General features: G+C 42.9%; 2 protein-coding genes across 4 annotated transcripts in view; both read right to left on the reverse strand.

The window, feature by feature from the left end:
- The window catches only part of LOC133021339 (guanine nucleotide exchange factor DBS-like), a 36,421-nt gene extending 24,628 nt beyond the window's left edge, over positions 1–11,793 (reverse strand). The window contains exon 1 of one of the 3 annotated variants that reach the window (XM_061088138.1): positions 11,657–11,793. In XM_061088138.1, the coding sequence (XP_060944121.1) occupies positions 11,657–11,735 (79 nt within the window). In that variant the 5' untranslated portion in view covers positions 11,736–11,793. The remainder of the gene's footprint in view (positions 1–11,656) is intronic. The other 2 variants (XM_061088134.1, XM_061088137.1) reach the window with 2 other exon arrangements.
- A 5,336-nt stretch (positions 11,794–17,129) lies between these two features.
- The window catches only part of LOC133022101 (phospholipid-transporting ATPase IH-like), a 30,017-nt gene continuing 28,511 nt past the window's right edge, over positions 17,130–18,635 (reverse strand). The window contains exon 30 of the mRNA XM_061089113.1: positions 17,130–17,402. Coding sequence (XP_060945096.1) covers positions 17,130–17,402 — 273 coding nt within the window. The remainder of the gene's footprint in view (positions 17,403–18,635) is intronic.

Below are 18,635 nucleotides of genomic sequence, written 5' to 3' on the forward strand. Positions count from 1 at the left end.
GGTCGTCTGAATCTTGTAGTTTCTTGCACTGAATTATTTGCTATTTTGTTGCTGTTGTGTAGCAGAGTTTAAGCTTCAATGTTGGATAGAAAACAGGAGGGAAACATGGTCTGCAAAATAAACAGAAAGGAGCAACACATATTCCTAAAATTCCACTAGGTGGGTTTACATTTAACAGCAGCAGGAGACCCACGAGGTTGATAGTTAAATCTACATTGTCCAGGAATACATACACATTCATAGTGTTCAGTAATTTGCACCCATTACACAATAGCAGATAACTCAATAAGCAGTTGCAAACCTGGAATTAACACCTGGTTAACCTGCTGAAGGTGCTTTACAATCACACATAGTTACTGTAAATCTGTTTCCTCTCCTCCTCCACTGACAATGCTTCTGTTTATGATACTGCACAAGCTCATCTATTATAAATTAAAAGCCTCCTTGTTGCTGGACAAACAGTATCGATCGTGCACACATTCTCATGGACCTTGCCAGTGTTTGCCTTCAGAAGAATGATCCGTCAAACCAGTGTCTTCTATTATTACCTGACCTTCTGTCCACCAATTCTTCAATTGATTGGATAGCATTTCCAATAGCATCTGTAGATAACAGATATTAATTAGGAGCAAGTGATCGACTGATATCTACTTATGTTACATGAGACACAGCTTCCTTCTCTTCTTTTCATCGAAATTAACCTGAAGCAAGGGTGTGAGCACCAGTGGGGCTGCTGAACAGAAGCCAGGCGAGTGGGAATGAGACTGGATTCATGACGACATCTGTGATGCTTGTAACTCAGTAAAGCAGTGGAGCCGCTTGCTGCCTGAGGTGTTTGGACACAAAGCGGAAAGCGTCCGGTCACCTGCAGAGCGCTCGCAGGGGCTGACACGCTCCTGGCAGGTGCAAAGCCACACAGAAACATCCATCAGTTTCCACGCTGTGACCCTACCTCACTCAGCCGGCCACACCTTGCCCCCAGCAAGTCCCACACGTATCAAATCAAACACACAACCCAACCCCCCACCCAGACCAGCGATATTGGAAAGAGGATATTCTGTTACTGAAAAATCCCCCTCCTGAAAGATGTCAGATTTGAGTTTCAGTCGCGTCTCAGTCACTGTATTTTTCTTTTCCTCCGCTCTCACCTTTCTCATTAGCATTGCACCGACCTCCTTCCAAACAAACAGCCATCGTTCACACAGTATTATACAACTTAAAGGCCCCTGAGGCCATCTGGAAGAGGGAGAGGAAGAGCCAGTATCACATGCTACTGTAGCGCCAACAAAAGCACAAGACAGTGAAACCACTCAAGTGTCTTTCCCGTCTCTTTTCCTTCAATGTTTACTCATCAATGTGAGTATCAGTGACGTCACAATGACCTAATGAGAGTTTGGGGGGGAAGGTGTACGAAATCATTTCTATTGTCCATGTTCTATTGTCTCTGCGGTGGTTTAAATGAAACTCAGACTGGTCCCACCCTCTCAAGGTAAATGAGAATCATGAAGCTCATTGAGAATAACGGCTAAACCTACTTTTTGTGTTTGTCAAACTAACATTTGCCTGTTTTGTATTACAGCTAGAAAGTCCCTCAGTAGAGTTCACACATTTGCCCAAGGCCCAATAGTCCCTTGAATTTAATCGGCACACACTCAAAGATAGTTTGCTTAATGTGCCTAATTTAGAACGAGATCTAGAGTTATTCCCAGGGAAACTGGGGAAAAAATCACAGTGCATTTGCTGTTATTCTGCTAATTATAAAATACACACCCCCAACATAAATTCATTCCAACATTCAAACACACACCACCATAAACACCACCAGCTGGATGAGGCGCTAATGTTCTTTAAAAGGCTTAAAGATGGGGATTAGTGTCCACTCACGTTTACGTTTGTGGGTGACAAGTCAAACATTAGTGGGTCACAGTCACACACCTGGACCGCCTGCCTCTAATACAAAGATTAAACTAGAGCAGAAACCTGACATCCTGCTTCACTGGGTCAGAAAAGACCAAAACACACATCAAAAAAACATCAAAACTATGAAGTAAGGAGGTTAGTAGATTGTTGATCAATGTTTATGAAAGCCACTTCTTCAGTTAGAGTGCTTGTTTCTTCCCCGTCTTTCTATGAGACTTTTTCAATTATTCTAAAACTATTATTCACTCTCGGACAGATCATAGTTGGGAGAGGAACGGAGGTAGCCCAAACAAAGTGGGGGAGGGCAACATGTAGAAATAAGGGGCTTACATTCATGGTCATGGTGGAGGAGGAGTGACCGAGATAAAGCACTAAATAGCGTTGACAACAAGTCTGTATAATAACATGAAGGAAGGCGAGGGGTGAGAGGGTTCAGAGGAAGGTCGAAATACTAAAACAATGGCCATGCTAATGGTGCACAATTGTGGTCATCTAACAAACAAATCTAAAAAGGTGGGAGGCTACACGGAAAAAAAATATCAAACTACAGAAATGAATGAAATATTTAACAGAAAGACATAAAAACATGTGGTTCTAATCTTCTGTTACATAGCGACTTATTTCCTCAGCATTATTTACCCACGGGTCTATCTGAATATAATATAGAAAGACATCACTGTGGATTGTTATCATCGCAATGTTCCCAAATAGATCCATAAAGCCCAGATGGAGACAGAGCATCTGCTTCCTCTGTGAGCTTCCTCTTATCAGTGTTGCTGAAACTGCACCATTAAATTAAATTCCAGATTTCAATCACGCGATAGGAACAATTGGCAAATGCAGACAGAAGAGAAGAGAAGTGGCAGCCCCCAAAACTGTGAATAAGAAAAAACTGCAAACAAATACAGTATGGTGATAGAAACAGACAGGGATAGTTATCATGTGAGACAGAGAAAAACAGAAGGTAAAACAATAACTGGATTTCTGACACCTACCATGCAGCCATCTGCAGTAGCGTGAGAATCTGTAGTATCTTTCCACCTCCTCCAGAGAAATCCGCACATGACCCCAACTCTCCTCTGGTGACCACGAACACACACCAAACGCTCCCTGTGTCTGTTTCACCTCTTCAGTCTGATCACCAGTCCCTCCACTGGAGTTCATCTCTCCTTCCTCTTGAGTTTGACCCCCGACATCTTCTCCAGTGCCTCCCTCTCTTCGCTTCTCATCGTCAATGTGCCCTGTCATCAAAAACCAGGCCAGCTCCTCCGTGTCTGGACATCCATCAGAGCCTGCACTCATCCCTCCCGCTTCACTCAGCTCTGAATCTGCTTCCATGCAAAACCCAGAGTCTAACTCGACCTCCACATCCTCCTCCATCAAGAGGCCTGAATCAGCCACTTCCTCTCCTCCCATCCTGCAGGCTGCCTTTGGTTCACTCCTCGTCCGAAACACTTGTTCCATGCAGTTTCGCCAAAAGGTATCAGAACAAAAGTGTTCCTCTCATTCTGACTCAGACTCTCCCTCAGGATGCACATTCAGCCCGTCTCTCTCCGGCAGGTGCTCTTCAGCCTGCAGCATGTCACTAAGTGACTGTGAGGACTTCCCATTGCAACCTCAGGTTACTTGGCCTGTAGACAAAAGCCGCAGTGTAAAACTCAACCCCACCCTCCCTGTTTGCCTGACTACCCTTACCCCTCCCTGAAAGCACAATTACCTGACCCCTCCTGGCTCAATAGCAATGCCTCCAACCTGCTAATGAGTGACTAAGCACGACTCCATGATATAAAGGATCCAGAAAATCAAAATGTGAATTTCTTAGTTAGGTCATGCTACTGTATGTCATGTCACAGTGGTTAGGAAGGTGCAGCAGCTCCATGGGCTCATTTACCTACACTAACAAAGCCCAGGCCTCCTCGTCTGCCTTATCTCAGGATATGTGCACCAAAAGTACAAAGCCTCCATTCTAACCAGCTCATTCAAACACTGCCTGCATCCCCATGTAACCATTCACTGGCCACATCCATTCAAAGCCTCTATTCTTGTTTAGACCACTCAAAAGACCCCATTCTTACAAACTTACTGAAAGACCTAATTCTAATGAGGCCTCTCAAAGACAGACACTGTTTCTTAACAGAATGTGGCAATTTAGATTCCATTTCAATGAGTTGTGCAAAAGATAGATTTCAGTCGAAAAAGGAGCCAAGAGACACTGCTCTGTGTCCAAATTCAGTCATGATACAGATGTGAAATGGTGCGAAAATGTCCGAGCAAGGCATGTTTGTGTTGAGTGTGTGCATGAGCTTGCAAATGTATGAGTGTGTGTGTGTGTGTGTGTGTGTGTGTGTGTGTGTGTGTGTGTGTGTGTGTGTGTGTGTGTGTGTGTGTGTGTGTGTGTCAGTGTTTACTCTATGACCAAAGTCATGCTTGAGGTTATCAGTGCCATAAACCTTGAGGGATAAAAACCTACGTTGGAGAACTTAAAGTGATCAAACAAAGGGACAAACTGACACATTAACTCAGCGTCTTACTCCATTAGACACACTGATTAAGGGTGTGAGTAAAACATGAACTTTGGTTTAATTCAATCAGGTAAACATCAGAAACACTATACCACAAAATGACAGAAAGTTCATGTCTTTCAGTATTACGGCAAGAGATTGCCTCATCATTTTTCTAATTTGTTTAGCTTTTTCTCTACTAAGTTTGGGATTGCTCATGACTCTTATCACTCACAGCTCCTCTGACAACATCAACAGGATCTCTCACTGGTTTCCAAACTGCCAATGTTGTCAAACGTGTTTTTTCAAATTAATTATTAATAAGTTCTCAAGTCATGCCACTTTATATAGTGTGACTATGGTTCTCACTATGAAACCTGAGGAACATACTATACCCTCCGTTTTTAGATTATTGGTTCAGTAAGGAAAAGCACAATCTGTAAAAGGGTGGAAAAGTAAGAAACCTTGATTTGCTTTTGATTGTTTCAACTTGTTCTGATATACAGATCATTTGAAGAACCGGTAAGTGCAAGTTTTCTGTGTGTAACCTACGAATTAAACAAACACATAAAATCATATAATCCAAATTGAACACATAAGAAGGTCCCTATTATCCCAGATTCACATGTGGTATCATGCTTTGTGGCCTCCGGGGCTAAAACCAAACAACTAAAGAGTGAACAACATGATTCCACTCTGGTCTGAACTCTCTGTACCACTAATGACATTAACAGAGCTGGAGAGGAAAGGAAAAGAGAACTCTCCCTGAATCTCCACGGCTTAAGGAACAACCATCAGACAAGGACAGCATTCCTATATGTGCATGAAAGCCAGAACACACACATGTTTATAGGCAGAAACACACATGTGCACAATGTATAAACTCGATCCATGAGAGCCAGGTATAGAAAGAGCTCGGATCATACAGTATCAAATACACAAGGACAGAATAAACGTTAATAACAGAGGATGAATGAAGCTGCCTCACAAAAAAAACAAAAATGCTACGAACATTCAATGAACTTGCAAGGTTATCTCACTGCGCATTATGTTGTAGGCTACATATGCACAAATTCACACGCAGACACAGATTGATCTTGTCCTACAACAGAACAAGAGTCATCAGGAGATGTTATGACCCCACCCCACCAAACCCAAAACATCAAAACTCACCATTAACTACCTGATAACCACATAATTGTGAAGTTTTAGGATAAAAGTCTAAATGGTTCTGCTCCAGAAGCAAAAAGAAAAGACAGACGAATGAATGTAGGGACGGACATACTGATCACTATTCCTCCTCCCGCACATCACATGCGCAGGATAAAAAATACACAAGTAGCCCACTCATAAAGACAAATAAAACATCCATATGTCTCCTGACTCACGTGGCTTCAATGGGACCATCTGCATCCCGCTATCCCATTGAGAAGCTCTCCTCTTGGCTTTCCTCCCCATGCCTTTTTCCTTGTGTGTTAGTGTTGAGTCCTTTCCTATGCAGCACCAAGGTCTCCCAGTGGCAACAATCTCCCTGCGAGGACATCAACTTGCAAACTCAGCAGCTTTTATCAGCAGTTCCCACTCCTTTGCACCAGCCTGTCAGCTGGTAAGTTGCTGCGTCCACCAATCTCTGCATTTGCTGAAAAATCTGTTACTGCGACAGCAAAAAATGGGAGGGCAGCCGCTGGGATGTGTATGTTGGAAACTGGGGAGGTTGTTTAAGCTGCGCAGCCACGCACTTGCACACACAGTCACAAACTGTTATACACACAAAGATAGACACAGAAACAGCCCAGTGGGGAGCGAGGGAAGCCCACAGGAAACAGTGTGTGAGGCTCTGGGCATGGTGCCCTGCAGACTTCTGTCCAGAGCGTTAGTCAGGAATATAATACACACGCACACACACACAGATGTAAGCTAATGCACATAGACATGGATTCTAATATGCAACCTTCCAATGCTGGAAAAAAGTTGCAAAAAGTGCACCCATTCACTCTCTCCCACGATGCAATCTCCTCTTACCGTCCCAGTAGCTCCAGGAGTTCCTTCTGCTGGCAGGGCTAAAAGGAAAAGAAGTGCCCAGTCCAGAGACGTCCAAGTTCTGGATGAGATGACTGACCCGGTTCATGAGCCGGTGCGACGCCTCACCGCCCTCCCGCAGAAACTCATGCAGAGACATGAGAGCTGGCTGCTGGTCTCACACACTCAAACAGACTCTGTCATCCAGAGAGACCCTGCACTGCACCTGCAAAGCTCTGCTGCACACTCTTATAAACTCCAAAATTGCAGTTCCCAAATGCAGGCATGGGAAGGATCCTCTTTCTGTTGCAATGTTCCAGGGCACTCAGGATCAAGTCGACAAGCTCTCACATGCATCCTGTGAGGAGTTGTCTGCATCGGCTAAATATAAGACCAGCATCACCAGGGTCCTCTGCAGAGCCACATTGGGGACTTCAGGCAACAGCACAGTGCAAAGTGGGTAGAACCAGAAAGAGCTGAGTCACTGTCTGCAGAACCCCTGAAGCAAACACTGTTGAACACTGGAGGTGAGATGCAGCTCTGCAGCTCAGACAGTGCGACTATTAACAACTCAGAGCAGCGCAGGTTTCCAAGGAAGGATGAGAGGGGAGGTGGGGGGGAGGAGGGTAGTGGGGAGCAGGAGCATAGGGCAGCCGGTGGAGCACAAATCCCCTTCTGCTGCTCAGGCTAATTATATTCCCCTACTCCTTCACTAATCTGCCTTTTCTTTCCCTCCTTCCATCATCCCAGATTCCTTCCTGCATTTCTTCCTGATGATGCAACAAGAATAAAAAAACACTGCATAGGTGGAAATTTAAATTTATTAGTAATAAATCGACCTGAAGTGGACGAACAAACTGAGGATAACGTTTGATGGGAGAGGAGAGAAGAGGACGTGGTTTCCGACAGGCTTCCTGAACAAGGGTCTGTGTGTGTGTGTGTGTGTGTGTGTGTGTGTGTGTGTGTTTATTAAAAGCTGGCAAGGAAAAGGCCGCTTGCCGTTTATAGGCTTAGAGTGGGAATGAGAGCGGAGCTGCACTCTCACACATACTGATGAGACCTGCATGGGACGAGACACAAAACGTCAGCTTCCTATTGAACAACAATTACCCCCCCTCTCCATCCGCTGTCTGTCACCCCTCTAGGTTTTCCCCCCAAGTCTCCCTCTTAATAATGTCTCATCTTTCCTTTACAGTATTCACCCCGGCTTGTTAGCCCCTCTCAGTCTTTGCACCCGCACCATCTTCACATTTAAGTGTCTGCATATTGGACACAAACAGACACATGCTCACATGGTTCAAACGCCGGTCCTTTTCTCCCCACAAGTTACCATTAAGGCTCATACATAATGCATTAATACTTGTAGCTTAGGCTAATGAAATACACAAAGGACAAATACATAAAACAAGAGTCTACAAGCAAGTGGCCCTGTGAGCCTGTAAATTGGACCGACAGTACTTTGAGCTAAATGTTATTATCAGCTCACAATGACAATTCTGTCTAGGATCTGGGATATTATGTTTCATCTCAAGTTGGAGTTTCACCCTGAGAGTCCTGATCAAAGTGAATCCAGACAGACAGATGGAGCCATGCAAAGAGACATTCCGTTAGAATTACTAAAAAAGTGACATTCCTTGTATTGTTTCTATTGACAAACACTGAAAGCCAATAAAAACATACAGTAGATAAGAGTCAGCATCAAAATTACAAGTAGCATTTAACATAAAGCTCACAAATTCCTCTACTCGCATTGTAACCATGAATTGTGACTAGCCTGGCTCAGTCGACTTGTCCCTCTGACTGTAGCTGCCTAGCTGGAGACTAATGGTGAGCTGCTGGATCCATCTGGCTGTGCACCTGGTCTGCCTGCAGGGTGAACAGCACAGCTCACCTAGAGCAGCTGAATGAACCTCTGACCTCAAACTATGAAGGCACCTGACATGTTAACAATAAAGCCTCACATATGATCTGATCATCTGACAATCAATCTTCCTTTGTGGGCTTTCCATCCAACCAATATGAATAAGGATCATTTGATCAATAAAGACTGCTGTGCTGCAATCGTATAATCATTAACAATTGTGTCTGTGACAGAGGACAAAGCGTTAACTTCTATTCATTTCTTGGCAACTTATTTCTTAACCTTCACCAATATTTGTTTAACCCCTTACCTTAAAACATGCCTTTACCATCAAAAGTGACGATTTACATACAGTACAACACAGTGTGGTTCCCAATAGTCACAGCAGCTCAAAACCTCTCAACCACAACACATGTGAATAGTACTACATGATAAGCAGGATCACCAGCTGCAGATGAACACATTGCTGTGAGAAAGCTGAGACCTGTGACGCACTGAGCTTGATGTGTCTCTTTAAATCAACTGGAAGTAGGTCAAAGTGAGTGGAGGAGAGGAAAAGCCGTCTGTGATTGGAGCTGCAAGTAACCGTTACTTTCAAATCTGACTAGTCTCCTGGGGTTTTTTCTTTTTCAATTAAGTGGCTAATCATCCCTCTATAGAATAAAATGCCAGAGGTTAGAGGTTATAAGAACTTAATGTCCATAATTTTTCATGTCATGGCTAATGATATCATATGAATATGATCAGTCATGCTAATGGCGTGACTACGGAGGGCAGTGTCACCTAGTCACACCTCAGCCTCTGTTGGATGGATTGCCATGAAATTCTGTCCAGACATTAAAGGTTCCCAGGTGATGTATCCCACTGACTGTAGCAATCTTTTCCCTTTTCAGAGATTCTCTGCTATCAAATTTGGTACATTCATTAATGTTCCCCTCTGGATGAAGTGTAATAACTTTAGTAATACATTAAGTGTTCATTTAGGTTTGATAACAAGACCATATGATGTATCATGTTCAGAATTATTACTCCCTAATATCAATCCCAAAAATCCATATCGGTCAGGTTCTCTTTTAGCATGTTACATGGATGTTAGCATTAGGGATGGGGGAAAAAAATCGATTCAGTTACAAATCGCGATTCTTGTGAATGACGATTTTAAATCGCCATGCTGCCTCCAAAATCGATTTTTAAAAAATTAAAACATATTTATTGGTTTATACGGGGGGGATATATGGGGCGAGCAACATCACCCCAGAGCATGTTGACCAGCTCTTGTTTTTGCACAAGAATCTAAACATACCCAAGCACTAGCTTTGTATCGCCTAGTTGCAAACAATAATAGCCTTCTTTTTGTTTATTTCAAAGTTTATATTTTAAGTAAACTTTTATTCATTCTATTTAATTTACCTTTTATTTATTGTTTAAAAGTAGCCTAGGTGGCTTACATTTCTTAATCTGCCAGTTTGTGTGCAGTTGACAGGGGATATACAATAATAGGGCACATTTTTATTTATTTTCTCTATTGGCTGCCCAGCAGTCATTAAGTAAATGTTAATATTTGAAATAAAACTTGTAAAGCTCTATGTGAATTTGACTGTGTTGTATTTGAAGGTATGATTCAACATTTTTCCATGGTCCAGTACTTAAAAAAAAAAAATAACCAAAAGAAATCCCAGGAAATCGTAATATCGAATCGCAATACTTACAAAATCGCAATACCCACAGAATCGCAATACATATCGTATTGCCACCTAAGTATCGTGATAGTATCGTATCGGGAGGTCCCTGCCGATTCCCGTCCCTAGTTAGCATACCAACATGCTAAACTAGCATATAGTAAATATTTTAATTGTTGGTCTGGTTTCTATCCGATCTTCTGTCATAAACCTGTTTGTTTTTTTATTTACAGTTAAATGAAATGCAATGTATCAATCACCGGTATTATGTTGGGCTTTAAGATAACTTGTGCCATGTAGCCCTGCCCCGTGTAGACTGGATGATCAGGATGAAAGGACAGGATCAAAGCATTTACAGATGATTTGTATGACTCTGAGGATAATGCATGTGCTCTCATGTTACAAGCACAGCTCAGACAATCACACGAGACGTGTCTGTGACTGTCTCTCAGGGGAGGAGGAAAAAAACCTGGGGTTTTCCCTTTTCTGCAATTTGACTTGACGAAGGAAAAGGAGCGATTCAAGAGATTAGACAATGCTAAATCCTTTTCATCCTCACTTGACTTTCTTGCCCTGAATCTCTCTTTTCCTCACACACTCTTCCTCTCTGCTGTCTTCTGTGATCAGCCTTAGACTCTCATCTCTGAGCCAATTACAGCTCTCATCCCCCTGCCACGGCAAATTCCTGTCACTATGCCTTACAAACAGAATGCTGACCAGGACTGCGAACGTTCAATGCACCAGCTCACACTGAAATGTCTGCGCATGTAAAGAGGAAGCTATGACTGTTGTTTTATCGTTTTGTTTAAGCATTTTTGTAGTGGAGCTAAGAGGAAAATAAATCATCTTCAGATCTGTAGTCTGAGCATTTTCATTCTGCTAGCCTGGGTAAAGCCACGTCCCCCTCCTTCCTCATGCCCACCCACTCACTCCTGTCTTTCTTTACCAACTGAGAAGGAAATAATTGAAATAGAACCCACCATGTTGTATTAATGATGCAAAATCTTGTAAAATCAAATGAAATGGAAAGTGTGGTGCAGAATAAATATATTAACTAAGAATTATTCCTCCTCATTCCACATACCATGCATGTTGTTGCAATGCATACACACAGTTGTGAGAAATACAGCTGAAAAGAGTCACTAAATGAGCAGCCATTGCTTCTCCAAACTAAGAAAGCAGGCAATGAGTGGATTACAGATCAAAAGAGAAGAGAAGCAAACATTGGAAGTGACACATACAGCAGCTACGTCAGGTCATCACATCTACAGCCTAGAGTCATCTAAAAAACTAAGGGTCAGAAATAGAATTAGGTGGACTTAAAAGCCTGAAATGTTTTTTTCTGCTGTGTATGAAAGGATATCGAAGTAGACATATGACCTCCGTAAAAACACACTGTAGCCTGGTTCTGACAAACACAAAAAGTGGCGTGACTACTGATGCTTCTTTCTCTTATGGGATCAAATGATATGGGTCAATATCACATTTCCCATTGTAAGATCAAGCAGGTCTCGTCACAGAAACACCGCCCTGAAGCAGAAACACCCTGAACAGCGGCACACTAAACATCGTGGGATTTCCCGCAAAAACAAAGCTTCATATCTACTTGAGATAATGATTCTGTTGGGGCGGTTTGCATCAAGAATCCGCTGTTCTGTGTTGTGTTTGTCACCCACCTATGCTTTGAGTGACGGTCCTCAGTCTCTCCAGCAGCTCCCCCAGGGCCATCTCCTCCGTGTTCATCCACAGGATCATCCTCCAGAGGGACAGTGGAAGACCAGCTGCCCAGCCGATAGACACTTTAACGGGAAGAAGAGACAGCTTGCCTGCTTTTACCGAAGCTTCGGAGAACGGATGATGGTGGAAGAGGACGGAAGATGGGGACCGTCGTGGTGACAAGCCCAGCTAAGCAGAAGGAAAGAGGGAGAGGCAGCAGGGGGAACTAGCCCAGGATGTGAGAGCCGGGCCGCAGTCTTGTTTGACACTCGGATGCCAGAGGAGAGAGACTCAAGAAGAAGGGGGTGTGTGCAGCTTGGGATGCTTGTGGCAAATGGATGCGCTCGAGGATGGAGAGGATGCGGCAGAGACGCATGAGTGAGTGATGCTGAGGCAGCTGCGGCTGCGGCAGCTCAGCTGCAGCGTGGAGTCCTCCTCAGAGGGATGCAGAACGCAGGATGCCAGCAGTAGAGACGGTAGCTTCATTCGCACATGCATGCTTCGGCTTCAGCACTGATGATGGGGCAAACCTGCGCGAACCTGGCAGACAGAGAGGGGGAGGGGAAATGAAGGTCAGCGGTGCAGTGATACACCACAAACAGCTGATACAGCAGCGACATCTAGAGCTGAGGAAATGCATAACAGCTGTGTCATGAAACAAGCAGTACAACTCCTGTTCATCATTGGTAATGGTGCATTGCCACCCTGTGATCACACATGGTTATGACATATAGTGAGAAAATCTTCGATCCTGAAATATAAAGTTGTTATAAGATGTAAATAAAAAAAATAAAGCTATTTAACATCATGCTTTGGATGTTTGCATCCAAACAATTTGTTATATATGCAAGTGTAAACATTTCTGTCTGTTGTGTATGTATAGATAGTATTATTTATATATCTAACCTATATTATCTATACCCTCTGTATTGTATGTAAAGCACTTTGAGCTGCATTTCTTGTATGAAAGGTGCTACACAAATAAAATGTATTATTATTATTATTATTATTTTGAGGGTTAAAATATGTTACTAAGCCCTTACTGTCTTGAAAAGTTACATGTTTGATATTTATGAACAAGCTGACAACTTGTTCTCACACTATTTATAATTCTTCTGCATGATAAACATAAAAACATGACAATATATTGTCGTGTGTGGCATCGGTTACAAATAAACATATTGGCTCACATTATTTATGCATCTACTAAAGTTAATATATAATCTGAGGGCTTTATCTGGATCCTATAAATAGAAAACTATTTACAGACAAGATAACAAACCAAGTCATAGGCCTCCAAATAAATGTAAACAATTTAAGGGAGCCCTGAAAGGGGACATGTCTTTATCTTGTGTGTACAAGTAATATAAATAATTAACATTTATATTAACTTTCGAGACTTCATGTTAAAGAATGTTGTGGGTCCAGACGGACTCAAATGAATGTGTAAATAAAAGAAACACGTTGAAATGTGGAGTAAGAAGTGAACTCACCAGACCTCCATGGGTTCCCTGCTCTTCTGACGTTAGCCATGTTAGCCATGCATGCTATCTCTAAAAAGCTAAAAATCGACCTTTTTCAAAACCTTTCTACTGTGAGTCTGGCAGCGTGATGCTAAACACTACGGGAACTTTCTTACGTTGCCTTAAACGACCAGGTAGAAGAAGACGAGTGTTTGTACAAGGGAACCGAGAAGTGGAAACTAACCTGTCGCAGCAGCCGAACACTGAAAACGGATGCGCGTCTATCCGTGGTCTTACGGTACAGGTGATTGGAGAGAAATAAAATGGTTTGATGTCACTTATAATGGACGATTTATTTACTCTTAACACGAAACTTTAACAAGTATAATGACAGTGAGTGTGTATGCTTTTAAGAGAAGACAAGCTCCAATCAAAAATATATTAATGAAAACATTAAGGGAAAATTGGCAAATCTTTCATTACGGCACATAACTTGCTCAAAATAAATATATTATTTTCAAATCCTTAAGAGGTGACAAAGATATTTCCCCTCACACTTGTTAATGATGACTCTCACTGTCAGTATGTCAAGTTTCAGAAGATTTTACTGTAGAATTTCTGAGGAAATTAAAGGAAGGCCAGCTCAATTTTCAATATAGCACTCAAAACTTGCTCCTATTAAATATAATGAGGTGACAAAGACCTTCTTCTTCTAAAATTCAATGGAGTCACACCAAATTACACACAGTCATAGATTTCAGTTCCCTAAATACATGTGATTTATTTCATCAAGACACATTAATCACTTCCTGGGAAATTGGTGAAAATGTAAAAACTAAAACGCCTTATCTTGCAATGTTTAAGAAAGTAATTAAATTTGTCCTTAGTCCGGACACATGCCAAAATTTTACAAGTTCTTTCTTGGACCAAGTTACATCCTTGCACCAACTTTTGTGGAAATCCGTAGAGTAGTTTTTGCATAATACTGGTCACAAACAAACAAGAATGGCACTCAGTAGAGCATATACCTCCATCAAGGCCCAACAGTCAGTCAAGCTGCACAAAATTTCACACACTCATAGATATATATAGTTTTTTTATCAATATTCATGAATTTTTCACTGGGAAAATGTCAAAAAAAGCTGAAATGTTAAAGACAGTGATGAAAAATGTGTCCTTTGTCCGGATCAATGCCGAAATCAAAAGGGTTCTTTCTTGGCCCACGTGTCATACTTACACCAAGTGTAAGGGAAGTCCGTTCAGTAGCTTTTGGGCAATCTTGGTCACAAAAAAATACAAAAAACAAAGGCGGGAACAAACCAGGTTATTCATTTTGATATACCACAGAATCAGAGGACAAGAGTCTTCTCTCTGTCTTTATTACAAGCAGAATGACAATACAGTGCTTTGCCCTCATTTGCTACAGACAGGCTGGCAAAAAAGTCAACAAGTGAACTTTAAAAATCTGTATCCCCAGCCTCCCCCCACCCACCTGTTTAGTAATACAAACAGTGCTGCACTGAGGATATGATATGAGGCGTGCTGCTCGGAGCACCGGAGTCGACGTTTCAGGCCTTTGCCAAGCTCAGGAGTTACGGGACGAGCACCTGCTCTTGTGCTGATGGACTTAGAAAAGCGGTTTGACATTCTGATCAGCAGTTAGAAGGCTGGTGTGATAAACCCATTCAGAGACAGAGGTCGACACCCAACAACACGCAGTTCATTCCTTGTCAAGTTATTTGGTCACTTTTTTCTATCTCTCTCTCTCACCGGCTACAATCTTCTTAGAAAAATAACTTGTGAGGGAATAATATAAACCCCAGTCGAACGACAGTAGACCTTGTGTTCAGGGGGAAACGGATCTCTTCTAGAACAAAGTGCAGTGTGTAGACCTACTGGTAAATCTCTAATGAATCGTATACGTATGCTTTCATTTTGGTTACAAACTCAAACACACATTCTAATGGAGTTAAAATATAGCTCTTCTCTCTGGGATACAAAAGTGGCAAAAGAAAGTTCCACAATGGACAACGCAAAAATGAAAAGAAGTAGTGAAAAAAAACTGAGCTGCGGAGGATCTACCAAAAGAAAAAAAGAAAGTGTGTGAAGAATAACTACAAAGAATTCCCCATCACGTCATTAAAGTACAGTGACACTGCATAACGAGTACAAAGGCCTTTCCTTGAAAACAACTGAGGTCAGGATGTTGAGCCGCAGCGGGTCCAAAAATCACTTGCGGAGGTTTGAGTGAGAAAAACTCCAGACCCCCTCCGGCCGGGCTGATAAATCATCAAAAATACATAATCTTTACATGTTGGCAGATGTGTGATGTGTATGAAAATAAACTGTATAAACAACATACAAAAATGCTTCGGAATCTGACATTCAAGACTTCCCGAGTCCGGTCACTCGCGACGCAACAACGACAGATATGCTTTGGACAAAAGTGGACGTCAGATGTTAGAAATGCAGAAAAGAGGTTCATCCATAATGAGCTACAATCATCCGCTGGAGGACATGATGGACAAATCAGTTCCAACATTCGCACTGATTTGATTGTGGCATCGCTGATTCAAGTCTCCAACATGACAACAGACTATATTTACACCCCTTCTCTCTAGAATACACGTATATCAAAAGATTTTTTAAGTTACATCCATACATAAACAGTGACTGCCATCATCAATAATTTTGAGAATACAGAAAAATACTCATGGACTAATGCAACACTGGGAAAGAAAATAACCTTCATATCATAATTTGACTACAGGACATTCTTACGTTAAGTTTGCATAACACCCAGCATGGCAGCAAACGCACGAGCACAATGCAACATTGAGGGGGGGGGCAAGAGACATCATAAATAAAACCAAACGACCACTGCTGTTACCCGACATGGCCACGTGGGAGCGCAAGTGGGTACAGTGTGCTCCTTTTTTTATAGATGAAGTGATACAGTTTGAGATGAGCGATGATGTCTCGGACGAAGGAGGACAAGGGGCTGGCATGCAGCGGAGATCCGACATGCGACAGAGGCAGACAAGAAGAGAAACTAAGCGTGACGCTGTCTTGAGGGTAAAAGAAAGGAAGGAAGAGGAATAGGCGCAGTGTACCAGACATATATGCCCTCTAGACCTCCTTGCTGTCTGCAGACATGCTTACAATGACCTAGAAATATAATCCATTGAAAATCTATGAATTAAGGCAGGGCGGCTAGAATACTGCACATCCCTCTTCAGATTTCACCCATTTCTCTCCTCCAGCTGATGCGTGTGTGTGTAAGGCTTAGTAATATAATACACCACTTTTGCTTCTGCTTTTTTCTTTTTAAAACACATTTCTCCTTTGGCTCCTAGCCTGCTGCAGTGTGGTTACCTGTAAGGCAAAGGTGTGTCACATACAAACGTACAAGAACAGGCAGATTCATGCGTACACTCACACACATGCACACGCACGCACACCTAAAGGGCTGAGCTCGACGGCTTCCCCCTTGACTTGGCCAGACCACGTAACTGTACATAAATGTTGTCAAATGCACACAAAAAAAAGGACACAAAAGTGGAGGAATTGAAAATGAGGCCGAGGAGTAAAAACGGGTCCGACTGCTGACATGCGCACACAGGACAGTGACATAGTGCAAGAAACGATGCACATTCGCACATGGGTCCCCTTATGTTCTTAGACCTATTCAAGTAAGAGTTTGAGCAGGAACTTTGATGAGACTAAGACAGGGACATGGAAATGAAAAGGATGAGGATGAGGAGTCAGGAAGAGAATATCTAAAGGGTTGTTCACTCAGGTGTATCTCCATAAATGCACATGGTGAACTCAGCATGGAGCGTCCATGCTTCTGATTCACATGAACATGTTCTATAAATCCGTGATCCTTGAACAGCAGACCTTGATTGCATGTACTACACGCTGCACGTTTTGGCCCACAAGATTCTGACTTCGGAGTTTTCGTCCCTGGTCACACAGAGGTCTCGGGCCCTGGAGCGCAGTAGGCGAATCCAGCCCCTGAGAGACGTAGCATGTAAGGGCTGAGGGAGCACAGGTCTGCCCGGCCCCCCTCTCCCAAGTGGGCCAGTAGTTTCTGGGGCAGGGGATCGGACGTGCGCAGCGACAGCGTCTCCGCGGCACCGAGGTGGAGGTGAGAGGAGTCCGTGCTCGTGCCCTTGTAGGATCGACGGGTGGAGTGTGGAGTCGACTCGGCCACGCCGCCCTGCGAAGGCCTCTCGTGACCCTGCAGAGGAAGAGGGAGGGAGGATGTGTGATCACGTGACAAGTCCATACAGAGAAAATGAAATAAAAACACGAGGAGAAACAAGCAGATCACACCAAAGTTATTGTCAGTGAGGAAAGGTGCAAGGCGGCATGAGTTTGAAAAACAGCAATGATCAGAAGGTAGAGGTTTGTCTAATTCATCCAGATGCTTCGTTTGATGATTAATGAACACATGCAATGGATCAAATTAGATCACTACTCCATTAAGAATTACAGATTATTGAGAAACCATCGGAAAATTCCCATCATGAGAGACATGTTAGATTAAAAGCATGCTTGAGAGCCAAAAACAAAATCTGCACTTGCAATTTCACCGTCCAACACTAGATGTCATCAGTGTTCCTTGCACAAAGTTACTCTTTCCAGATAAAACAGTATATAGGTTTGCTGACATCATCAATACCAACCAAACCAACAAACATCCATCCATCCTGGCTGCTTATCCTTTGAGGGTCTCGGGTGGGTGGAGCCAATCACAGCTAGCATTGGGCGAGAGGTGGGGTCTATCCCAGAAAGGCCGCCGGTCTGTGGCCACATACTTTACATTCAGAGAAAAATTACCGTTCACACTCATATTCACTCCTATGGTCAATTTACAGTCTCCAATTCATCTAACCCCAATCTGCATGTCTTTGGACTCTGGGAGGAAGGTGAACACAACAGAGCAAACAACCTGTGGTATTCAAACTCCTGAGTGGACCGAGCAAACCACTGTACCACTGTGCCACCCTATTGATCTGCATCGTGGATAAATATACTGAATAGGATCAGGTAACTTACAAGGAGTATTGCTTATTAGGTCAATCATCTCCTCTGATCCACAACCTTTACTAATGGAACCTCAACTTTAACTTTCACATCATTCCTAAGGACCAACAATCCTGGAAGTTGTTGGCGAGCACATCGTTGGATTCTACGTAACCCGGGTTAAATAAAAAGGATAACATTTCTCCTTTGGCTGCTACACAGACCAAGTTAATTCCCATCCCACATGCGGCGAGAAGCAGAGCACACTTTGAAACCAGCACAGCAGGTTTAATTGGATATTGTGATTCCTGAAAGTAGGATTGACGCAAGGAAACGTCTCGTGCAGCAACACTTTCCTGTACGCAGCCAAACACCACCCCCCTCGAAGCCTGAGCCATAGCACGACAGCATGCCCCACACAATGCACAGCAGCAGCAGGAAGCAT

This window comes from Limanda limanda, chromosome 16 (genome assembly GCF_963576545.1).
Source record: "Limanda limanda chromosome 16, fLimLim1.1, whole genome shotgun sequence".
In the NCBI taxonomy this organism is placed as follows: Eukaryota; Metazoa; Chordata; class Actinopteri; order Pleuronectiformes; family Pleuronectidae; genus Limanda; species Limanda limanda.